We start from the raw sequence: 25,251 nt of genomic DNA, 5'->3' as shown, positions 1-25,251 counted from the left end.
CCCTGGAGCAAGGGATGATGTAATTGTTCATTTTCTCCCCTTGGTCTTGGTGCTTAGACTTCAAATCCCAGCCTGAACCATCCCCAGTTCTGAGTCAGCTGACGCAGCGGCAGCAGCAGCAGCAGCAGCAAACACTGGCAGCCCCTGCCCCACCTCCTGGATTGGAATCCTTCACCCCACAGAAAGCCCGGGAGCCATCACCGGTTGACAGCTCAATGGCTGCCAGCAAAATGCTGCACCTCCCCAGCCTGTCTGCAGATAGCCAGGTGGCGCCTTCCCAGCAAACGCAGCAGAAACAGATCAAGCCGCCAAAACGGAGGATACCCCCAGCTTCAAAGGTGGGTAAAGCTGCAGAGCTCAAGCACTGGCAGTATTGCCCTTGCTAGACATAGGCAAAGGCCGTCAATTCATGAAAGAGCTTCACTCAATTTGTTGTTGTTGTTGAGTCGTTTAGTTGTGTCCAACTCTTCGTGACCCCGTGGACCAGAGCACGCCAGGCCCTCCTGTCTTCCACTGCCTCTCGCAGTTTGGTCAAACTCATGTTGGTAGCTTCGAAGACACTATCCAACCATCTTGTCCTCTGTCGTCCCCCTCTCCTTGTGCCCTCCATATTTCCCAACATCAGGGTCTTTCCCAGGGAGTCTTCTCTTCTCATGAGGTGGCCAAAGTCCTGGAGCCTCAGCTTCACTCAATTACCTGCGTCCTAACAGATTAAATAAATGTACAATATCGCCAAGCCTTCATATAGGTGTCTTTTTGAAACAGTAAGCAGTATATCTATTAGTGGCAGTAAGCAGTATATCTATTAGTATTATTTAGGTATAAAAGTATTTATATACTGCTATTTCACAAAATATTGGGAGGTTTACAACTATATGTAAACAATAAATCACTTTTAAAAAACCCTATTAAAATCAGTACTTTTATGTTATTAATAATGAAGGTGTGTGTATGTTCACTTAACTATTTAAACAGAAGCTGCTGCTCATGGTTGTGGGGAGAGGTGATCTTAAACACCAGAGTCAAAGTAGCTTCAGAAACAAATGGGTGCCCTTAACTTGCCGTCCCATAAATTAAAACATGCTTTCCATAAGCCTAATTTTGTACAGTTGTACAATGCAGTTGCACTTGGGCTGTACTCTTGTTTTGGAGACAGAAGAACTTACATTGATAGCTCTTCCTCAGAATGTCCCTTATCTGGCTGCTTGCTTTGTTTTGTGTCTGGCTTTTGTAGCTGGATGCTGGAGTTTAAAGTTTAAGCTGCTTAATAAACTTAGCAGGTGTTGAGTGCTGTGCAGATCACATAATCTTTAAAACGTTAATGCAGCTGCCTATGTAGCTTTCAAAATAAGGGTAAATTTGAACAGCATGCACTTGTTGGCATTCTGTGTGCAAATCTGGGAATTCTTAAGATGTTTAGAAGGTGGGAGCTTGGTATTTTTCCAGCGACGTTGTTGTACAAATCTGTCCCAAACTCTGTTTGTGGGGGTGTGAATGCTGCTTGCAACTATGAGATGAAGTTTTTATTTGGCTGAATCTGTATTACTCCCACTGACTGGCAGCAAATACATTCCTAAAAGTGAAGGTCTTAATAATAATAATAATAATAATAATAATAATAATAATAATAATAATTTATTATTTATACCCCGCCCATCTGGCTGGGCCTCCCCAGCCACTCTGGGCGGCTTCCATAAAAACCAAAAATACAATAAAATATCACACGTTAAAAACTTCCCTGAACAGGGCTGCCTTAAGATGTCTTCTCAATGTCAGGTAGTTGTTTATCGCTTTGACATCTGCTGGAAGGGCGTTCCACAGGGTGGGCGCCACTACCGAGAAGGCCCTCTGCCTGGTTCCCTGTAGCTTTGCTTCTCGCAATGAGGGAACCGCCAGAAGGCCCTCGGCGCTGGACCTCAGCGTCCGGGCAGAATGATGGGGGTGGAGACGCTCCTTCAGGTATACTGGACCGAGGCCGTTTAGGGCTTTAAAGGTCAGCACCAACACTTTGAATTGTGCTCGGAAATGTACTGGGAGCCAATGTAGGTCTTTCAAGACCGGTGTTATATGGTCTCGGCGGCCGCTCCCAGTCACCAGTCTAGCTGCCGCATTCTGGATTAGTTGTAGTTTCCGAGTCACCTTCAAAGGTAGCCCCACGTAGAGTGCATTGCAGTAGTCCAAGCGGGAGATAACCAGAGCATGCACCACTCTGGCGAGACAGTCCGCAGGCAGATAGGGTCTCAGCCTACGTACCAGATGGAGCTGGTAAACAGCTGCCCTGGACACAGATTTGACCTGTGCCTCCATGGACAGCTGTGAGTCCAAAATGACTCCCAGGCTGCGCACCTGGTCCTTCAGGGGCACAGTTACCCCATTCAGGACCAGGGAATCCTCCACACCTGCCCGCCTCCTGTCCCCCAGAAACAGTACTTCTGTCTTGTCAGGATTCAACCTCAATCTCTTAGCCGCCATCCATCCTCCAACCGCCTCCAGACACTCACACAGGACCTTCACTGCCCTCACTGGTTCTGATTTAAAAGAGAGGTAGAGCTGGGTATCATCTGCATACTGATGAACACCCAGCCCAAACCTCCTGATGATCTCTCCCAGTGGCTGCATGTAGATGTTGAAAAGCAAGGGGGAGAGGACAGAACCCTGAGGCACCCCACAAGTGAGAGCCCAGGGGTCTGAACACTCATCCCCCACCACCACTTTCTGAACACGGCCCAGGAGGAAGGAGCGGAACCACTGTAGGACAGTGCCCCCAGCTCCCAGCCCCTCAAGACGGTCCAGAAGGATGTTATGGTCGATGGTATCAAACGCCGCTGAGAGATCCAGCAGAACTAGGAAACAGCTCTCACCTTTGTCCCTAGCCCGCCGGAGATCATCAACCAGTGCGACCAAGGCAGTTTCAGTCCCATGATGAGGCCTGAATCCCGACTGGAAGGGATCCAAATCTGAAATAAATCTGAAATCAAGTTGTTTCCCTGTTTTTTTGCATCCCATTTTGTTTCCTGGCACAAATGCTGTGTGTCTTGGCCCATAAAGCTGTTATACGGTTTGGGACCAAGGTATGAACCTGTCTGCTCTTTTTGAGCTCTAGTCTGAGGACCATTGTCCCTGCCTTTTGGAGGTCACGTGGCTGGAGAGCGGGGCCTTTTCTGTGTTGTCGCTGCAGCTTTGGGATTCCCTTCCCCAGGATCCTTATATGGCACATGGAACTTTCGACTGTCAAGCTGAGACTGTTTTCTTCTCTTTAACTCCTAATGTCTGTTGAATAGTATTACAGTGGTGCCCCGCAAGATGAACGCCTCGCAAGACTGAAAACCCGCTAGACGAAAGGGTTTTCCGTTTTGGAGGCGCTTCACAAAACGAATTTCCCTATGGGCTTGCTTCGCAAGACGAAAATGTCTTGCGAGTTCCTGCGGTTTTTCCCCCTTCCCCCCCCTTTTCCTAAGCCGCTTATCAGCTGATCCGCTGATAAGCCGCTTAACAGCTGATCGCTAAAAGCCGCTAATAGCGCTAATCCGCTAAGCTATCAATGGGCTTGTTTTGCAAGACGAAAAAACGCTATACGAAGAGCCTCACGGAACGGATTAATTTCGTCTTGCGAGGCACCACTGTATTCTAGCTTTTGCTGTTAAATTGCACCACACTGTTTTTCTGGTTGTAGGGATTTGTGGGGGATACATTTAATTGCATCTGGAAATCTGTTTTATGAGCGGGATATTCATGCCTTAAATAGAAATAAAGTAAATATATTGTACAAAGCAGCATCTGTGCGGCAGAAATGATTCATTCTGGTGCCAAATCAACAGATTACCAACATGTTCCTTCATTTTCAGATCCCTTCCTCTGCTGTGGAGATGCCTGGATCCACAGACGTATCAGGGTTAAATGTGCAGTTTGGCGCTCTTGAGTTTGGGTTGGAGCCTTCTCTCTCGGAGTTTGGAACTGCTTCAAGCTACGAGAACACCAGCCAGGCACCCAACAACATCCTGTACCCAAAGCCCATAAAGTACGCACACTCTTCCGCTTCTGTCCTCTGGTCTGCTTCTCACCAAGCTTGATTTTGTGTCAGGGAAGATGTCTGAAGATAAAGGTGTTTTGTTCTAGGGACTCTGTGGCACAACCCTCCCGGGGCTGAAACAGATCTACTTGTAAATAAGAGAATCCTGGGTGTAGGGTTCTAAATGTAAAGAGGCTTATTACTTGCTGGCTGCGAAGACCTGCATTGAAAATCAGGCTGGAAGTGGAAATGGATGCTGCGAATGCCTTAGCTTTCCTATGAACTCCCTAATTATGTAAACTCCCACAGCTGTCTGTAGTACAATACAAAATAATAATAATTTATTTCTTATACCCAGTGCATCGGACTGGGTTGCCCCAGCCGCTCTGGGTGGTTTGGTTTTCCCTTTATTCCTTGGCAGCATTGGGCTTGGGTCTTAAAGTGCTACATGAGAAAACTTGCGATGGGAGCAAGAGCTCAGGAAGGGACAGGCTCTTTATTGAAATAAGCCTCAATATCAACAACAAAAAAAGCATCCTTTTCATCCATGAGCGTTGCAAAGGATTTGGGCTAGAGATGAGGAATTAGCTGACCTGAGGTCCAGGTTTATACCCTAGTTCAGATTTTCTGACTGCCAAACAAAGCAATGCCCTAAAAGAGATTGCACAGGAAGAAGAACACAAGTCAGAATATGAAGAAAGTGCACCACACCATGTGTGCCCTGGCTCTGTGCCGCTACGAGCATTGACAGTTTTGTCGCTCAGAGATGATCATCTTAAGTACTGACAAGAGTACTGTGCAAGAGCATTTTGTAGCTCAGGGTTACAGTGATAGAGCAGATTCGTACAGCTGTGGCCTTGTGAGTCTACTGAGTAAAATGACAGCTGAGTTTGTGAAGTAGGAAAATTGTCCTTATGGTGCACATAGGAGTCCTGCTGGATTAGGCCAAAAATCCAGCTAGCCAGATGCACACAAAGCGGGGCACGGCAGTATCTCTTCACCTTTTCTGTCCCCAGCATCTCAGGCTGCCTTTAGCAAATGGAGGCTCTGTTTAATTAACCTGGCTAATAGCCTCAGAATAGAGCTGTTTTCTGTGAATTACCTAGTGATTCTTTTAGGCCACGATAGTGGTCATCATCGTGTCTGATGGCAGTGAGTTCTGTTAGTTAAGTCTTCACAGTGTTTTAAGTTTACCTTGGTTGCATATATTATAATTCCTGGTCCTCAGTCTCTCTAATTCTCAAACGCAGTGTTTGCAGAGATGGGGGATCAGTCATTTTTGTGTCCTTCCAGGGAGGCCTGGGTGGAACTTACAGAGCCCCTGAAAGGGCCACATGTGAATGTCTGCTACCTCCTCCCACATTCCATGTTAAGACTTGTACCGGGTGCAGACATGGATGTCTTGAAAAACAGCCTTTTTTCTCTCCCCTCCTTCCCCTGTGTTTTTTATTATCTAGTCTGATTATGAGGGTTTTTTGGGCTGGACAAACGCTTGCACACTAGTTCGGGACTTATTAATTGGCCTAATAAAGGCATTGGCCCAATAAGGTATTTGGAATTTTCCTAATGGGCCAAGAAAACCACTATTTGGTTTTCTGTGTTTCCCTTTGGTAGCAAGCTCAGGCAGAACCAGCCCACCCAGGTGGCAGGGTGAGGTGACTGCCTCAGGCGGCAGGATCCACTGTGGTAGCAGACCCCAGTGTAGATCTTTGTTTCCCTTGCTCCTGATGCAGATCTTCACTCACCTTTTCTTTCCTAATGGGGAGGGAGAGTAGCATTTTGTGGTTCACCTCAGATGCCAAAATGTCTTGGGCCAGCCCTGAGCTCAGGACTGCCAAACTGGGTTTTAATGCTGCAAGAAGGGGAGGCAAAACATTTCCCCTCTTGACACCACTCACAACTATTATGCCTTCCCTTGGACTTCTCTTAAAAGCCAGGAGCAAAGTCTTTCTACCTGGAAACAGTGACGCAGAGCCATGGGAAACAAGTGGTGTCGATTTACTTCAAAGGTCGTCTCAAATTTTTGACTTCACCCTTGTGGCAGGACTCCAAAACCTCATTTTAAAGGCCTCTTTGTTTTTGAGTTGTGTGAGCATCCAGCATAGGCCTTTCCTTATTTTAAGCTGTTGAAACTTGCATATCTGGTTCAAAGCAGCTCTCTTGAGAGCTGATTAACTTCATGATGATATCTGAATCCGTGTTAACTGTGATGTCAAATGACTTTTGTTTTTTTCCAGCGATCCTTTGAATACCTCTTTGCCAATGTCCAATACAGTGCAGGAGCCCACCTATGCCACCCCTGCCATCACTTCTGCCAGCCTCAGCGGCTCCTCCCAGAGTGCTAGTCCCATAACAACCACGTCCTCCTTCGACCAGGCCTCTGTGCATAGCAGGATAACATACCAAAGTTCCGTGCCTCTATCAGAACCAATCTCAGCTGCTGTCACGGTGAGTAGGCTTTGCAAAGCATCCGTTGTGGAAATGTCACCATAGTGCAGCTTGCTTATGGAGGCCAGGCTTGAGATAAATGACCTAAGGCCTAATTCATCCATACCGCTCACAGTGTCTCAGGCTTAGCTTCAGATATCGTTGACTGAAATATTTTATTCTGTTTATTAGACTTTTGTCCTTCCCTTCTTCTCAAAGGAGCCCAAGGTGGCAAACAACAAAATGATGCATTGCAAAAGAACACATTTAAGAACAAACCATATTTTATCAGGTTTATATCCCACTGTTGTTTACATCCCAGCTGGGCAGCATCTAGCAGCAACGCCATATTGATTGCTTTGTCTTTTCAAATGAAGCCACAATGTTTTGGAGTCGATGCAACCTGAAAGTCCTTGAGCAGTCAAAAGTGCTTTGCACATATGCTCAGTAATCTGCAACAACCCTGCAAAGCAGGCTGGCAGCATTATCAAACCAACGCTGAGAACCACAGTCTTTCTTGAAGACTGTCTGATGAGTTGGGGACTAGCATAACTGATTACAAAACTTCAAACAGTACCAGTGATCAGTTGGCAGGAACTGTTCAAACTGCAGAAGACTTAATAAGCTTAAGAGACAGTCAGTGGTCATAGATGGGGATGTTTGGAAGTCTAGATATGCTTGCTCAGATGCAGGCAGCGCTGTGGTCTAAAACTCTGAGCCTCTTGGGCTTGCTGATTAGAAGGTCAGCAGTTTGAATCCACACGATGGGGTGAGCTTCCTTTGCTTAGTCCCAGCTTCTGCCAACCTAGCAGTTTAAAAGCGCAAGTAGACAAATAGGTACCACTGAGGCAGGAAGGTAAATGGCGTTTCTGTGCGCTCTGGCTTCCATCACTGTATTCTGTTGCACCAAAAGTGGTTTAGTTGTGCTGGCCACATAACTCAGAAAGCTGTCTGCGGACAAACGCTGGCTCCCTTGGCTTGAAACGTGAGATGAGCGCTGTCCCCTGTGTATGCTACAACGTACACAAACTAAGACATGTATTTGCAGAACTTGCAGTTTAAGAGTACCAGACAATAGTCACTTATCTCTCAACATGCTTTGAAAATCCCCTGCCTGTTAACAAGCATCCTCACTAAACTCTGTTCAGCTTATCCCCTCACTCCCTCTGACCAACCTTACATTTTGCATCACTCATTTTAATACTTTAAAAGTGTAAGCCACCTTGGCAGAAAAGTGATATAAGAAAGAAAGATGTGTACATAAATGCATATGGAGGGGATCATTAATGGCCAATCATGGTCTTATTTGTTTTTTCGCCTACTCCATCACACAGGCTTACAGAAAACAGCAATGACTTTGAAAAAGCATTTGTCCAGTTAAAACTGGATTTTAAAAGATAACATTGCTAAAAACCTGCCACACTTTAGATGGACTGCCCCCAATGTGTCACAAGGTTCTTTGAGTTAGTAAAACGTACCCCTTAATGTTTGGACGTGGGTGGCACAGTACATTAAAACCACAGAGCCTAGGGCTTGCCGATCAGAAGGTCGGTGGTTCGAATCCCCGTGATGGAGTGAGCTCCCGTTGCTTGGTCCCTGCTCCTGCCAACCTAGCAGTTCAAAAGCACATCAAAGTGCAAGTAGATAAATAGGTACCACTCCGGTGGGAAGGTAAACGGTGTTTCCGTGCGCTGCTCTGATTCGCCAGAAGCGGCTTAGTCATGCTGGCCACATGCTGAACACTGGCTCCCTCAGCCAATAAAGCGAGTTGAGCGCCGCAACCCCAGAGTCGTCCGCGACTGGACCTAATGGTCAGGGGTACCTTTACCCCTTAATGTACGCCCCTTACACATATTTCTCATTGTTTTTGCATGTTAGCACAAAAATGACCTTTCCTTTCCTGCTGTTTTAGCTGAGATTTGGCTACCTGTTTCATTTCACTTTTGGAGAGCTGATCCGCTAATTATTATTATTTGATTACTTTTCCAGAATGGACACAGCAGTGTGCGAACACAGCCAACCCTTGACAGTAAGTTCATAAACCTTCGTTATGCATGGAGTTACGAGATTTTCCTTGCCGTGCACTTTTGTAGTATGAGTTGGTAGCCTTCTGCTCTTGAAGATAAGGGTGGTGAGGACCGTATTTTATACTTGGAGCGTTTATGCTGCTTTTCCATGCAGGCCTTAGTAGTTCACAGTCAAGCCAGCTGTGTGAAGCTTGCCACCTGGTGTACAGATGGGTATTAGCAGTTAACCATATTGAGTTCAGGCCATTTCCTGCTTCCTCTGCATGTACCCTGTGCCCAAGCCCAGACTTTTGACAGGGCTGACCCTGCATCCCTTTTAGAAATCATTCACTAAGAATACCTGCGGCAATCCTGCAGGGAGCTGGCATCCTGTGTGAGGCCAGCACATGAGTTGCATACATGAGTTCTATGCCTGTGCACAGCCTCATTCAGGATATTTCCCAAGCTAGGCTGAAGTTTAGTCAATCCTGGACTGAGTTAGCATTCTGCTGACTGCCAGCGTTTGATTTGTTGCTTTCCTCTTTTGGGGCATGGTTTTCAGGTCTGATGGCAGATCGCTAGGCTAGTCTACTTCCACTGAATAACAGTTACTTGGGAGCACAAGTGAGGAGAACGCTGTTGCACTCAGGTTCTGCTTGTGGGGTTTCCAGAGGGATCTGGTTGGCTGCTATGAAAATAAAGCTGGACTAGATGGGCTTTTGGCCTGATCCAGCTGCAGGGCTTTCTTCTTACGTTTGCTTCAGTTTCCCCACCAATTCCCTTGTTCTCTCCCAGCATTTGGCTTGCCTGTTACTCTCAAATTCACATTCCTGGCAAGGGAAGCTGCCTGGACCAGCTCTCAAAAGGAATACATTGCTTTAAGGTCCTTTACGTAGGTTGACTAGTTAAAGCTTCAGACTAGATTGTTAGTGAAGTGTTTTGTTTTTTCTTCAAGTGCCATGACCTCACAACTGTGAGTGCCTAATTGTTCTCTGATGTGTTTGGATGTGTCTTGCTCCTTCCAACAGTTGCTGGGGTATTTTAAATTTCATTCACAGTAGTTAAAACTTCACCTTAAATTACTTGCTAGGCTGTCTTGCGGAGCGATTCCTGCTGGAGCAACTTGGTAACCCTGTGGAATCTAGCAAGCCACAATGAATAGACTATGATGTTCACCTTCCAAGCACATATCTGATACAATATGCTGTGGAAAATCCTGTGACTGAGTCTTTTCTGCTAACGTCTAGAGAGTTATGCTCTTACATTTTGTGTATTTTTAGAAAATAGGGCTGTTAAAATATTACAAAACCCAGAAGCAATTTTTTTCAGCAGTGTCCTGGGGATGGGAAGCAAGTCAATTTTTAAAGCTTATAGCTTTCCCTTGGGAACCTCCAGACTTTTCCAGCTATTTTTGTACAAAACAGCTTTACTTGGTGGGATTTTTGTTGTTGTAATTAATGTACCAAGAGAACCTGACCAGCTGACCTACAAGACACTCCTTACGCTTACTGCTGGGTAAGGAAATGGGTGAGGCTTATCAGGAAGGAAATCCACTGGGCTAACATCACATTTGGAGAACAAATACTGGGCCATAGTATTAAGTGGTCCATTGACATCTTGGAAGTTTGCGTTGCGTGAATCGTTCTGGGTTTTTTCTTTCTTTGTGGTACCCTTTTTTCTTAGCAGTCATTTTTGGGAGGCTTCTAGATTTCTCTTTTAAGCAGGGATTCTTCATGAGACACATTTTGCCATAATAAAACATAGATTTATACATTAACACATTAAAATAATTCTACTTGACACTTAGAGGCAAAATTCATGGTTGTGATATATGTCACTGGACTGAGTGCTTCAGAATGTGGGCTTGAATGCTTCTATATATTTTGCAGCCTGAATAGATTGTTTATTTGCTTGGGTGGCTGAGATCTACCCCTTTCTTGTCGAATTGTCCTTCCTGGCCAGTAGAATCTGCCAGGATCAGGCTGTCAGTATGGACTTTGGAGATGATAAATACTTAACTGAGGGAGAACGTAGTTCATCCTCTCTAAAGCAGTGTTTCCCAACCTTGGGCCTCCAGCTGTTTTTGAACTACAATTCCCATCATCCCTGACCACTGGTCTTGCTAGCTAGGGATGATGGGAGTTGTAGGCCAAAATCATCTGGAGGCCCAAGGTTGGGAAACACTGCTCTAAAGGATGCAGTGGCAAAGATGCTTCTGTAGAAGCCACATTTAAGTCCATTGGAGTATGGGAAATCTGTTTTGGATGGGGTTCAATTACTCCTGAAGAATCAGGTACACAGCCTGGATTTGCTCCTGGCTTCACCTCATTCAGTGAAAGTGCAGGTGTCACCAATGGCAATAATTCCTTTAACCAGCTTTAACTGGTTTTCCAGCCACTGACAATATCTAGAGTATATAGATCTTGCCTCTGTGACACTCGGGTTATATCCATTGTGCTTCATAGGGCTGCCTTTAAAGACCGTTTGGAAACTTTAACATTTCAGAATATGGAAGCAAAAATGCCAGTAGGGGCCAAGCATGCAGAACATACGACACCAGTTCAGTAACTGTTACACTGGCTGCCTGTTTGTATCTGACCCCAGTTCACAGTACTGCTTGTGATCATTTGAAGTCCATAATCGTTTGGAACCAGGTTGTCTGAGGGACTGCGTGGTCCCATACAAGCCTGTCTGAAAGTTGTAATCCATCACTGAGACCCTGCTGTCTGGTTTGTCCATAAGAAATATTAGGCTGAAGAGGGCCTTTTTAGTGATGGCCCCACACTTACGGAATACTCTTCCCTGGGAAACAGGAGCCTTTCCAATTAATAGCTGCTATTCAGTTTTAAGGGAAAGTAATACAGTGTGGTTGTACTTTGATTGTAACTTTATCATGTTTTATCGCTATTCTTGAATTTGATAAAATACCACCTTGAAGGGGCAGTTGTATGAATCTGATACAATCAATAAACTGTGTGCGTGCATGCGTGCGTACACACACACCTCCCATTCTCACTCCGTCGTCCTGTGCACAGATATCTGAATCACACAAGATAGCTCGGCTCTTTTAACGAGTTCTAGAAAGATGTTGCTGGGGGTTTTTTGTGTGTGTGCAAACCTGTGTGGACTATTCCTGGAGGTTTGCTTGTTTTGCGCACAATAGAGAAAACTAGGTTGGCTGGCTGTTGACTCCTCGGCAGCATAGATCATCGTCCACAGATGCCACCTCTCACAGCATCGTCTCTTGTACTGCTCTTTGCCCCTTCCAGATCTCCTGGCGGTTTCTTGCTTGGCTGAAATAACACAGCCACACTTGCTTGTTGGGGAGCTTGAATGGGCTGAGGGAGAGAACCATAGTGTGATAGAGGCATTACTTTTAAGAGTAGATGTACAGCCACTGGGCAAACAAAGTCATGGTGTGTGGATAATGAGAACCGTGTGGACTTGTCAGTGCGCAGAGTTGCTGATGCTTTCCTAAAGCCATTATGGCCCAGTGATTGGATATATGTTTTTCTCACGCGTGTGCCATTTTACACATACACCTTCCCAACCAGCTTGGTTGTGCTGTGCAGCAGGCCCCTCCTCTGAATTGCTTCTCCCAACTTATTTCAGCCACTCCATCAATTCCAGCCTCTAAGACAGAAACCTCTCCTCCGGCCCTGCCCGCCAAAGGCTGCTCCTTGCCTAGCACCACGGCCACCACAGCTTTGCTTCTACCTTCGGCACCACCGCATACAGCAGCACTTCCCAGCTTGCCGCAGTCAAATGACTTGGTCAGCAGCTCACTCTCCCAGTTAAGCAGGTACAGCAGTGTGGTATGGGGTGGGAATGAGTTGGAGGTGGGTGGGTGGGCAGGCGCACAAGTGGTGCTCCTCTGTGTCTCCTTAACCTGCACAAGGCCAGCTTACTCCAGTTTTATTTGACACACTTCCACCAAAGGCCCAAGTTGCACAATGATGCAGACACATGGCTCACCCACCACCACTGGTTACCAAAAGGGAGCCAGTTAGACCTCTGGAAATGCTGGGATTGTGTGGTGCTGGTGACCGGCTAACTCTTAGCACCTATATTTGCACCTGCTGAAGCTTCTGGTTTACAGGTCTAGCCTTGAGGTTACAAGACGTGGGTGGCTTTCTTTTAATGGTGAGAATTGCCCAGTGACCTACCAGCTCTTAAACTACCTGCCCACTCCAGTGCTGGTCATTGTAGTTTTGAAAGAAATCAGATATGTCCTCAAACGACAGTTTCCCCCCTCCCTCTAGGTACTCAGATGTGAACTGACCCTCAGTTATCTTATCCCTCACACTTGTTTTCCTCCCAGTTCTCTCTCAAATCATCAGAGCAGCCTCTCATCTGCCTCAGCACTGTCTTCATCTACATCACACACGGTAAGTTCCTTGCATTTTTCAAGAGCTTAAATTATCTACCCTGACTAAAAATTAGGCTATCTTGCAATGGAACGGGTGTCTTCCTTTTGACTTGGAATGAGGAATCGTTTCCCTTATACACAATCTTTTTGTCACTCGTTACCTGCCAGAACTAATAGTTCTGAATATTTTTTTCCCTTCTCTGTGCCTCAAGACATTGAGGTTTGCCTGCTGGGTAGCTTCCACCGTAATCAAAGGGGGAAATGGCACAGCATTGGAGAAGGATGCTACTTGAAAGTTGGTTGCCTGCTCTTGATGGGTTACCACTCCCTCTGAAGAAGCATGTACATAGCTTGGGGTACTTCTGGGTCCTTTGCTGTTGGGTCAGGTGGCCTCAGTGTTATGGAGTGCCTTCCATCAGCTGCAGCTAGTGGCCCAGCTGTGCCCCCATCTGCACAGGGACAGCCTAACTTCTGTTGTCTATGTTCTGGATTACTGGAACACATTATGCATGGGGTTGCCTCTCAAGATGGTTTGGAAACTTCAGCCGGTGCAGAAGTCAGTGGCCAGATTGTGCACTGGGGCAAGATGGTTTGAGCATATGATGCCAATCCTGGCCCAACTGCACTGGCATATGATGCCAATCCAGGCCCTATTCAAAATGCTGGGTGGCAACACAAGAAGGGGCCTTTTCTGCGGTGGCTCCCCATTTGTGGAATGTTCTCCCAGGGAGGCTTGCCTGGCACCTTAATTATATACCTTTAGGTGCCACGCAAAAACATTCCTCTTCTAATTTAACTAATTAAACTGTGCATGACCTTTTAAACTATGTATTGGGGGTGTATTGTTTTGTTTTGTTTTGTTATTATGGTATGAATTTTTATGTTTTCATATTGATAACTGCCCTGTGATATAGGGTGGTATAGAAATTTAAGTTAATGTTAATAATAATAATAATAATAATAATTATATTGGAGAATGTACTATAGAACTTTAAGAATGATTTTTGGGTGGCAGCACAAGACCCTCCTCTCCAGCTTCCCATGCTGCTTGCTTACAAAGTTTAGCATTTTTTTCCAGCCTGCCAGCCCCCTTTGCTTGCTCTTTAACCCCCTTTCTTTGTGTGTGCGTTTGTCTTTCCTTTCCAGCACACTAGTGTTGAGAACTCCGCTGCGCTCCAGCCTTCTGCTGCGCTCCAGCCTTCCACCACCTTTTCCGTTGCTTCAACCTTGGCCACCACCTCTTCGGTCTCCAGCATGGCCAACTCTACCAACAGCCTTGGCCTGAATGTGACCAGTGTCTCTCTGCCGGCTCCCACCACGCGGGCAGCTCCCTTAGTGTCTTCAGGTTCGCAATATTAACCGATCATGTGGATATAGCGAGAGAGGACGTTTGTCTGCCTGTTGAGCACCTCTTGTCCAGCCATAAAAACTGTGTTGAGAAATTCTATGCCTTTTCTAAAAGACTTCGCCTTTGCAGCATGCTTTGCACAGTGGCCTGTAAAATAAAAGTTGCCTGCCTTTTTAACGCGTGGGAATATTTGATGGGGGAAACCGCTACCAAGCATTTAACTTACTACCTTGTCTATATATATAGATCTCTCCCAACACCCACCCCTGGCTGTAAGGAAAAACAGAAAAGTGTCAGTGTGTCCCCTCTTCTTCAACCTTGCCAAAAACATTTCCAATTATCTGAAAATTTTAATCATGGAAAGCGAAATGTGTAATTTTTTGTGGGTATGATTTTCACAGTTCATTTAACACCGGCCTTTTTGTCTAGCCAAGTAGGTTCTGTTTGTGTTCCAGCAGGCTCTGTTCCCTGTGAGTGCATAGAACAGGAATGGAACGGTGGGTGGGTGCATTGGCAGAAGAGGCAAGGAAATACCTCCTCGCCAATCCCAGGGGATCTTAATGGTCTCTTGTGTTAAGTATTACAGGGAGAGAGGGTACAGCTTGTTTCTCAGGTGCATGCATTGCCCTCCAAAGGTTCATCATCTTTCCTGGCATTTCCCATTGAAGTATCTTGAGTGACAGGGCTGGGAAAGACCTTCCTATCCTCTGCTTTCAGTCAGAAGGGAGACAGCTGCAGACTGACTGTACAGCTTCAGAGGCTGCAGTCCTAACCACCCTGGCCTTGGAAGTAAGACACTCTGGATTACTTCTAAGCAGGCATGGCTAGGATTGTGCCGATAGCCCTTAAATTCTTGGGTTTTAAGGAGTCAGATCTTGCATACTAAGCAGTCTCAGCTGAATGTTTCCACAAGGAATGGGAAACACAATAAATTATCAAGGGAGCCGACAGTTAGCTTGATTGAGTCAATCTTTATTATTTAGCAGTGGGAAATCTGTGGCCCTCCAGGTGTTAGAAGCATGGAATTGTAGAATTGGAAGGGGCCACGCCAGTCATCTGGCCCAAACCCCCGCAATGCCGGAATCTTTTATCCAATGTGGGGATCAAATCCACAGACCTGGGATTAAGAGTCTCATGCTATACTGACTGTTGTGGACTATAACTCACACCAGCCCTGACTGTTAGCCTTGTTGACTCATGGAGGCTGTAGTCCAACAACATCTGGAACGTCACAGGTTTCCCATCCCTGGTTTAGATGCAGACAGTTGCAAGCTTGGCTTAAATTTACATCCTGCCCTGTCACTTAAAACACTTGGCAGATCATATTTACCAACACTCTGTTGTTGTTTAAATAAAACAGTTTAAGAAATATTGAATTGCCTCGCAGCTACCCTCAGATATTAAACACTTTCCCAGATAGGACTTGTGTCACTTCCAGAAAATGATGAGTTTTGCACTTTTCTGACTCAGCCCTCCTTCTTACACTGTCTACGATAAGAGCCCTTTTTTCTGTCCTTAGAGTTAGCTCTCCCGACCCCTTCAGGACAGAGTTGCAAAGTGCTGGAAAGTGAAATGGAATGTGGAAAATAAATGAAGACCTTCCAAATTGGAATGTTCTCAGTTGGGCCGTTCCAAACTCTGGCAAGAGTTTAGCCAGTCTATATTTGGAGACGTTTTGTGGCCAAGGTCGATGTAGGTAGACTTTACTATGTCGAAAGGAATAGAAAATGGTTGTGAGAGTCTACCTTAAGATTCTAGCATCCTTTTGCCTGAGTAGTTGTCCCTTCATGAGCATAAGCATGCTCTCAGTGGAGACTGTGCTCTACCAATGTGGTATTGAGCTGATATTTCTTAGCTAAGTTTAATAGAACATGTAAGGGTGCATCTCTTGCCAGTTTAAACAATGGTCTGCTTTGCACATTATGTTCAGCCAAACCATGGCTTCGTGGGAGCATGTGGGTTCCCAGAGAGGAGATTACAGTTCCTGGTGGCTCTAGCACAGCACTACACTGAGCAAAGCTTTGGTTTGGCTTAATGTACTGCATTGTGCAAACTCGGTCTGGTGGTTTAGCTTTTCTGGAGAACCTGAGTTGTAAAACGTAGGACAAACCTTGATTACAGCTCATGATTAGTCTGGAGAGAGCTTAGATCACAAGCTCAGGGAACCGACAAGAGAGCTTGTTGTTTGTCCCCACCAAGGAAGTGTAAAAAGCTGGCTAGCAAAGAAAACTGCTTCTTAATAACTTTTCTTGCCGTGCCTGCTGGTCTCAGAATTAAACTACTGCACGGTATAGAATTCCAGCCGCAGAGAGTTTACCTCCCCGGACAAAGACAAGAAGTTGAGGTCATGGGACCAGGGAAGGGTTAACATACAGAATGGGGAGGAAATAAGACTGCTGCAGTCCAGGAGAAAGCATCTATGGGAAGATGGAAGAGGCAGAAGAACTGGGGTAGGGGTGTGGGAATAAGGTGGAGGCAGCAGCCTGAAGGAGCCCCTTCCTGGAACCCTGAAGAAGCTGCTGCCTGAAGTGTAGACAAAGCTGAGCAAGATGGACCATTGGCAGATAAACAGGAAGATGTGTAAACAGCCCGCAAGCAAATTGGGAGGAATGCAGAATGAATGCTGTTTTGACATACCCCACCCTCAGATCAGAATAGTAAGAACTGAATATATAGTTGCCTCCATGTAAGCAAATCAGGATGCATGCTGAGTAAACACGTCGTCTGAAGGAGCCCAAAGAGCATATTTCAGACCCTGAAACTTCTCTCTCTCTCTTTCTTTTTCTTCCTTTTTTGTTGGTATTTTTGTTTTATATATTATATATAAAAACATGTCTTTTGGTTCTGCAGGCAAAGCACCCCCCAACCTGCCCCAAGGTGTACCACCCTTGTTACATAACCAGTATATTGTTGGACCTGGAGGACTTCTGCCAGCCTACCCAGTAAGCGGTTTCCTTGTGCCTCCCGCAAATGAACTTGGCTTTCACCTCCCTGTTGCAGGCGTCTGGGGCAGAGTGTGTCTGTGTCTGTCTGTCTGTCCGTCCGTCCGTCCCAGCCAGGTTGTGTAGAGTGGGCTGTCTGTGGACCACTGACTTGTTCTGTGGCTCAGTTCTAAAGATGATAATGAGAGGTGTACTGCTTGGGTTGCATGCACAGCTGGTCCCACCCTGAACCTGAAAGAGAACCCATTTTGCCAGCCTAGGACCTTCCAGGTGTTTTTGATTGCAACTCCTGCCAGGCCCAGCCAGCAAGAGCCCTTATTCCTCTGACCTGTGAATTTCAGTTGACTTAACATCTAATCTGGAGTATAGCAACAGTTTCTGAACTGACTTTTTGTTTCATAGAATTATAAGAGTTGGAAGAGATGCTGAGGTTCATCGAACCCCATCCCCTGCAATGCAGAAATCTCAGCTAAAGCATCCATGACAGAGGGCCATCCAACCTCTGCTTAAAAACCTCCAAGGAAAGGGTGGCAGGGATGCTTTAGTTGAGATTCCTACATTGCAGGGGGTTGGACTAGATGATCCTTGAGGCCCCTTCCAAATCTACAACGCTATGAGTCCGCTCCGCTGTTGGAACAGCTCTTACTGTCAATTGTCCCCTGACAGTTGTCTCACAAAGTCATTCACAAGCATCTTAGAAGTACATAGCTTTGCTTTCAAGCCATAGCCTTGGAACTGATGTTTGGAGGAAGGTGGAAGTCTTGGTTTCACTGTAGGCTCGCTCTTTCTTTTGACAGCCACAAGTTAAAAGTCCAATACAGGAATTGATGGGGGCAGGGCGCGAAAGTGAGGGAAATTGTATGTTTATTCCGAATGCATTGTCTGGTTCTGCTGTACCTGCATTTTTTGTCCCTTATAGAGTGAACTTGCAGCAAAGCTTAAGAGGGCCTTAAGACAGGGCTAGAAAAACAGTCTGATGCTACTGGACCACACACACACAAACACCCGGGGGGGGGGACATTCCTGACCATTGCCCATGCTGGCTGGAGCTGATGGGAGTTGCAGTTCTCTAGATGTTGATGGTCTCCACATTCCCCATCTCAAAGCAATATTCTCTCAGCCTGAGAACCCCTTTCCCCAGTCTACAACAGAAATACAACCATGCTGACCTACATTGCTGGGCTGTTGTATGCGTTATAAGAAGACTGTGTGGATGAGCTCTATAAATGTTAGGCACTTGAGAATGTGATGCTGCTTCTGCTGAATACTACGGATTGCATTTTCATTTAGCCAAAAGCACCAGGCTACTGTGCTTCACAGGGTAGTGTAATAAAAGGATGCTGTTCAGCCAGCATGACATTTGACATAACAAAAACCTGGTGGTTTTAAAATGCTGCTTGCTTTATGAGCCTGGATTGAGAATTTGCCGATCGAAGTGGTTCCTTGGGAGTGCTGCCTTACAACTTCTTTCTGTATTTTCTCCCTCTTCCTCCTCCTCCTCCTCTCTGTCTTCAAGCAGATTTATGGTTATGATGATCTCCAAATGCTGCAGTCCAGGCTGCCTGTGGTAAGTAGAATTTCCTGTGTTGGTTTTTTCAAGCTGTAACTGAACTGGTTTCATTTTTTGGAGGTTTATGCTGGTCATAGAGTAGTGGAATGTTCATGGGCTCTGAGGTGTATTCTGTCTTGCTGTGATGTGTTTATTTGCTCTGCAACTGCCTGTCTCTGTTTCTTTGCTTGCTTGTTTTAAACAAATTGCCCCTCTGTGATGCGCCTGCTTTTGGAGACCTGTGTATCCTGTTGGATTCCATTATGCCCTGCAGCAGCCTTCAACGACCTGCTGCCCTCCAGAGATTTTGGACTATATCTCCCATTGTCCCTGACCATTGCCCATGTTGGCTGGGGCTGATGGGAGCTGTAGACCAAATATCTGGAGGGACTGGGTTGGAGAAGTCTGCTAAGTGTTGTTGTGGGAAAAGGAGGGTTAATCCAGGATGGGATTTTGTTGACATACTCATGCTGCAACATTATGTAGCAGCAGTTCTCAACCTGTGGGTCCCCAGATGTTGTTGGACTACAACTCCCAACATCCCTGAACTCTGGCCTTGCTAGTCCAACAACATCTGGGGACCCACAGTTTGAGAAAGGCTGTTATATAGGATCTTGTGGCATGACCAGCCTCCTGGGAAGAGACCGTGATGCGCCCTGTTTTGAAGAAGCCTCTTTTGTCTCTGCACTGGGTAGGAGTTAAGCAACTCCCAATGGTGGCGCTTAGATGGGGTGCTGGAGGTATAAATGACTATCAGACTTTGAAAAGCTGATATCACCAGATCAAGTTCATCAATTCTCTTGAATTAATGAGAGTTTTAATTGGATTTTGAGTAAATGTGCAATGAGTTGTTGCTGCTTTGAATTTTATTGGGTGGTTATCTTCCTTAGTGGGTCATGGAAACTGCTATTCTGAATCATGGTTTTTAGGGGCTGGGTGGGCTGAATTTTGGGGGGGACCGCTGTTCTAGAACTGCATCAGCTGAGGTTCACGCCAAGGTTTGGAAAAAGACGGGAGTAGCCTTGGTGGGGCAATATTGGTCTTGAGATTGATGGGGGAGAGGGTCACTCCTGGTGGGGATTTTGTCATAAGTGATCATCGATCCCTTCTGACCTTGACAGATGGGTAGATTTTCTTTCCTGGAGTTGAGGGCACATTCTTCAACAATCCTTCTCAAGGTGGTATTGGTTGGCTGCGGCTCTGCTCTGAAATATTGGTTCACAAAGTTCTATCTTGTGCTCAACACTGTTTAATATCTTTGAGTAGCCAAAGGGTACAGCCAGCCAAATTGATTTTGTCGCCAGCAAACACATGCCCAACTCTGCTTAGTATTTGCATCTGATCCAGGAGTAGCAGTTGGTTTCTTTTGAATGAATGCTTGAGTGTTCTTATGGGCTGGCTGAAGATCAGTAAAATGAATCCTGCCAGGACAAAGTGGTTGATGGCCGACGGGTCTGGGAAATTTGGGTTGGGGTGATATTCTGTACAAGGTTCTCCTCTTTATCACCCTCGCCCTCAAAATGATGTTCGTAGTTTAGGGGCGCTGCTGGGCACTGTTGTGCTATTTAATTCACAGTTGGTGGAAGAACCTGGGAGTGTCATTTACTAGCTTTGGTTGGAAAGAAAAGCTGCAATCAGGACCTTGTTACTACAGTCATAAAAGGTAAAGGGACCCCTGACCATTAGGTCCAGTCGTGACCAACTCTGGGGTTGCAGTGCTCATCACTTTATTGGCCGAGGGAGCCGGCATACATCTACCCGGTAATGTGGCCAGTGTGTTACTTCCGGGTTTCGCCGCTTGCGCATGCGCAGACGGTCAAAATGACATGCACATGCGCGGAAGCGGCGAAACGTGACACGCGCAGTCACGTCTTACGTTCTATTCAGGATGCGAACGGGGCTCTGGAACAGATCCTGTTCGCATCCCGAGGTACCACTGCATTCTTGTTACCTGCCTAGTTAGATTACAGTATTGTAGCATCCGTAACCAGGTCTACCCGTGAAGATGGCTTGGAAACCTCTGTGAATCCATAGTGTTAATTTTGTTTGCTGGTTTGTGAAAGAGAGACTTGCCCAAGTGCATTGACTGCCTGTGAGTTTCTGGACACAATCCAAGGAACCAGTGAAAGCACCTCGGATCCTACACACTTCCTGGAGCCCCTTCTCCCAAAGTGCCTTCTGCTGCACTCAAATCATTGAGAGAAGCCTCCTTCCTTCCTTCATTGTGGTTGGACTGGAGAGGGTGCTTGTATAACACACACCATATTTGTCTTCCAGCAAGTGAAGACATTTCGATTTGCAAATAAAATGCCAGGTTCTGTAATGTGTCAGTTCATGTGTTTGAGGCTGTCAGTTTTGTTAGTGTTTTATGGTGGTTGTATTATTTACAGGTTTTTGCCCTATCAGTTTCTGTCCTTATTTTAAAAAGGACCATCTGATCTAAAACTTGTGTAGAAACCTGCCTGGAGCACTATACAGTGGTACCTTGGTTCTCAAACGCCTTGGTACTCAAACAACTTAGAACCCAAACACTGCAAACCTGGAAGTAAGTGTTCTGGTTTGTGAACTTTCTTCGGTAGTTGAACGTGCTCCGTTTTGAGGGTTAACGTTTCCGTTTTGAGTGCTACACTTCTGTTTTGAGTATTACGCTGAGGTCTTGCCTGTTTTTGCTATTTACCGTATTTTTCGCTCTATAGGACACACTTTTTCCCCTCCAAAAATGAAGGGGAAATGTGTGTGCGTCCTATGGAGCGAATGCAGGCTTTCGCTGAAGCCTGGAGAGCAAGAGGGGTCGGTGCGCACCAACCCCTCTCGCTCTCCAGGCTTCAGGAAGCTATCCGCAAGCCTGGGGAGCCCGGCGGGAACTCCCGCCGGGCTCAGAAGGCTTGTGGATAGCAGCCTGCATCCCAAAGCCCAGGGTGCGCTGCACAGCGCACCCCGGGCTTCGGGCAGATATCCGCAAGCCTTCGGGCAGATATCCGCAAGCGGGCAGATATCCGCAAGTTCCCGCCGGGCTCCCCAGGCTTGCGGATAGCAGCAAGCTCCGAGAGAGAAGGCAAAGTGGCGCGCAACCTCGCCCCCGCTCCCGGACCCGTTCTGGGGGCTGGGGTCGGGGGAAGCTCGGGCTTTCACTGCATTTTCCCCCTTTATTTAACCCCCCCCCCAAAAAAAAAATTAGGTGCGCCCTATGGTCCGGTGCACCCTATAGAGCGAAAAATACGGTATTTTGCGTTTTTGTTTTTGCGGCTCTTTTTTCTTTTGTGACTGTGTGGAACCCAGTTCAGCTACTGGTTGATTGATTGTGTGACTGCAGTATGTTGTGTATTGCTTTCATTTTATGGATCAATGGTCTCGTTAGATAGTAAAATTCATGTTAAATTGCTGTTTTAGGGGTTGTTTTTAAAAGTCTGGAACGGATTAATCCATTTTACATTACTTTCTATGGGAAAGTGTGTCTTGGTTTTGGAACGGACTTACAAAATGGATTAAGTTTGAGAACCAAGGTACCACTGTATAGCAGATTTTAATAACTAACTAATCAACCTTATAAGTAAAGATATCTTTGTTGTGTTTTGGTCTAAGTAGTTTTAAGTGATTCAGAGGCTCCTTGTTTTATACATTTGTAAGTCACTTCAAGAGTTCTTTTCTAGGAAGTGAAGAAAGATGCAATAAATAAACAAATACTTAAAATTGTTTTAATATAAAATTAACAAAAATACATAAATCTGCATCACATCAAATAAATAAATAAATAAATAACACATGTCAAGCTTCATAAAAAAATAAAACACCTATACAAAGTCTGTACATTCAGTATAATAAAGCCCCTTTAGCTCTTCCCATTTCTTTGGCAATTTCAGTGAGGTGGCTTGTAGCTTCCTCAACTTGTCTCTGCGAATGTTTCACAAATATTCGCTGTCAGTTTGTCATTTCTCCGCTCCGACGGTTCCTCGAGCGATGGTTGCAGAGGTTTGCTACCTCCTCATTCTCTTTGTCAGTATGTCAACGTACATGAGTCCTGATCGGACCTCCTGTTGCAGGCTCTCCCGGCAGCAAGTGCTGCCTCCGTTCCCTCTGAGAAAATTTCTGATCCTTCGAAAATACTTCTTCAGCTCCAGCTTGTTTCTCTGTTCCTCTAACTTCCCCGGTGTAGATTTTCTCCCTCCGAGGCAACTCTTGAGGACTTGGGTGTGTGCATGCACCATCTGGAGAGATCTGCGATAAAAGAGTGGCAGAGTTTGAAGAGAGGGGGCAGACACAAATCTCTCTTTCCGCTTCCCCTTTCTATCCCAACCATTCCCACCCACTCCTGCATCGTGGAGAGCAGAAACCCACCTCTCTCTGTGTGCAGCCTTCCAGACAGTCTTCAGTGAGTCACTGCTCAAGATGTGAAAGAACCCACGGAGAATTTCGTAGATTGCTTCCGTGGCAGGTTGCGACTCGCGTATTTCCAGGATCTTTGTAGGAAAGTTGAACGTGGTCGTTTTCTTCAGGCATCCTGGAGAGAACGTGGTGCTCATCTCTCGCCACAGCTCCAGGCTCTGCAGATTAAATACTTTTTGCCGGTGTTTCAGAAAGTTGCAGTCCAGCGCTGAGACTTGGACAGAAGACAGGAGCACCAGGCAAAGGAGCCCCGCATGCACACGCGTTTCGATTTCCATGGTGGTTCTCAGGCGGTTTCTGCTGGGGCTCACGTAACTTATCCACTTGCGATCCATCTTTGACTATGTGCTGGTCCTCCTGCATCTTCTATTTATCCTGCAGGACAGCTTTCCTTTCATCATTTGGGTTTTCCAGGTTTCATTTTCACTTTCCACTTGCCTGTTCAGCCATGCAACTGAACCTAAGGAGCTGGACTGTGGTGGGTCCTTAAGGGAGTTTTTTCTTCTTCTCCTCTGGTAACCCAGGATATAGTTTACTTTAGTTCCTCCTCCCCACTCCTCAAATTTCAGGAAGACCACAGGGCTATTTGTTTGCCTAATTTGTATACCAAATACACTCCTCAGAGCTATGGAGGCTGGCATGTATGCCATCCCAGGCCACCCTACCCACTGGAAAAAATCTGATTTGTGAACCTCATGTTGAAAATGGGGGTTTCATGACCCTCACTAGGTAGGTATCTCCCAAAATCACCTATAAAGCTGAAATTTGGTGTGCACAAAATATGAAGGCTACTGGTTTACATGGCATACTGACTTATTTCTTTAAATGTTTTAAAAACCCTTCCTTTTTATTGTTTTCTGGTTTGCCACCCTGCACATCTTTAGGCGTAAAGGCAGGATAAAAATAAAATAAATAAATAAAAGCATGCTTCTTTTTTTTGCATGCAAGTCTTCAACCCTGGCATGTATTTGCCCTCTTTGTATGCCATTGAGACCTCGGCAACATGTCTGGAAATAATCACTAAAGGTTGTGTGGCGTTAAGGAAGGAGCACACCTCATTTCAAGCAATGTATTTAATAAAAAGATCTTATGAACAGCGTGCATTAATGTAATGCAAGCATTGGAGGGTTGGAGCTAGTCGTTCAGTCTTAACAGCTTCAAAAGGCATGGAGAAAAGATGTGAGGCAGGTACAATGTGGTGGAACTGAGTAAGGAAAAGGGGAGGGGAGGGCAGGGGAAGAATCTTGGCTGAACCAGAGGGAGAAAGGGGGGGAGAGAGACCCTGAGAGTGTACAAATAAATTAGGAAGAGAGGGAAAAGCTGCAAATTCTGGATGGGATTTCAGTGGTTTGTTGGTTTGTTTGTTTTGTGGGTTGGAGGTGAGACTTCTAAGCCTATATATCAGATGTGGTTTGAAGGTGGTTATAAAATTGTCCGGGAAGAAAAGGAAAATGTTTTGGGAGTAGTTAGTTGGTGGGAAGGGAGGGAGAGAGCAGTTGGTCCACAGCGTGGGAGAGGGAAATGAGTAAAATTCTGAGGCAAGGATGAGACCCCCTACCCAATTAAAAAGCATGAGTCAGAAGAGTGGATTGCATGGCCCACTAAGATAATAACACAATGAAATTCAAAGCATTAACAATAAATGGCACATTTTTCCAAGTAAAGCTCAATAATTTAATTAATTCAGCAACATGGATGAACTTGATTCAGTGGTCATCAGCTTTTCTAAGTCTTTATAGTTATTTAAACCTCCAGCTCCTGCCTGCTTCGCTTCTCCCTCGACTCTTAGGACCCCCAGGTGCTCCCACTGACCCCCAGGGAGCGGTACCTCCCACTTTGGGAACCTCTGGACTGGACAAAGAAGCGTTGGTGCCTCTGTGGGAGTAGCTTGGAAGCAGGGTGGGTTTTAGGGGTGCTAGTGGAAGTGGGAAGGAAGGAGGAAGGCAGGCAGTAGCCCCTGAAATTTATGGCTTAGTGGGAGCTGGAAAGGTGGGGAGATAAGCAGGAATGTGGCAGGGAGGAGAAAGAATTTGAACTCTCCTGCCCTCACCTCTCAAGCCTGCCAGTCCTTTAGCTAGTAGATATCACAAAACCTTGTTCCTTGACCTTTCCATCCACCAGTCACCGAACATTTTGACGCCACCTCTTCAGAGTTGGGCCTCTGCTCTAGCAGCTTCCCCCTCACCATTGCTTACCATTCTTGACTGGTTAGCGGCTC

The 25,251-nt window shown here is 46.0% G+C and overlaps 2 protein-coding genes across 6 annotated transcripts in view; one reads left to right on the top strand and one right to left on the bottom strand.

Annotated features, from left to right (window-relative positions):
- The window catches only part of UBAP2 (ubiquitin associated protein 2), a 75,855-nt gene that overhangs the window by 39,934 nt on the left and 10,670 nt on the right, over positions 1-25,251 (top strand). For 4 of the 5 annotated variants that reach the window (XM_081929605.1, XM_081929607.1, XM_081929606.1 and 1 more), the window contains 9 exons: positions 58-338; positions 3,846-4,018; positions 6,247-6,457; positions 8,426-8,465; positions 12,055-12,244; positions 12,764-12,830; positions 13,958-14,156; positions 17,010-17,101; positions 18,618-18,668. In XM_081929605.1, coding sequence (XP_081785731.1) covers positions 58-338; positions 3,846-4,018; positions 6,247-6,457; positions 8,426-8,465; positions 12,055-12,244; positions 12,764-12,830; positions 13,958-14,156; positions 17,010-17,101; positions 18,618-18,668 — 1,304 coding nt within the window. The remainder of the gene's footprint in view (positions 1-57; positions 339-3,845; positions 4,019-6,246; positions 6,458-8,425; positions 8,466-12,054; positions 12,245-12,763; positions 12,831-13,957; positions 14,157-17,009; positions 17,102-18,617; positions 18,669-25,251) is intronic. The other variant, XM_081929608.1, reaches the window with a different exon arrangement.
- LOC309380160 (interferon type A3-like) lies at positions 21,879-24,844 on the bottom strand. Its single transcript, XM_081930031.1, has one exon. It carries the CDS (start codon positions 23,366-23,368, stop codon positions 22,625-22,627), a length of 744 nt encoding a protein of 247 aa, XP_081786157.1. The 5' UTR covers positions 23,369-24,844; the 3' UTR covers positions 21,879-22,624.

This window comes from Podarcis melisellensis (assembly GCF_964234715.1).
Source record: "Podarcis melisellensis genome assembly, chromosome: 11".
NCBI classification, from domain to species: Eukaryota; Metazoa; Chordata; class Lepidosauria; order Squamata; family Lacertidae; genus Podarcis; species Podarcis melisellensis.
The sequence above is the reverse complement of the archived record's forward strand: the minus strand, read 5'-3'. Positions and strand labels throughout refer to the sequence as shown.

Coding starts and splice junctions, on each gene's coding strand:
- LOC309380160 (XM_081930031.1), bottom strand. CDS start 23,368: ATGGATCGCAAGTGGATAAGTTACGTGAGCCCCAGCAGAAACCGCCTG.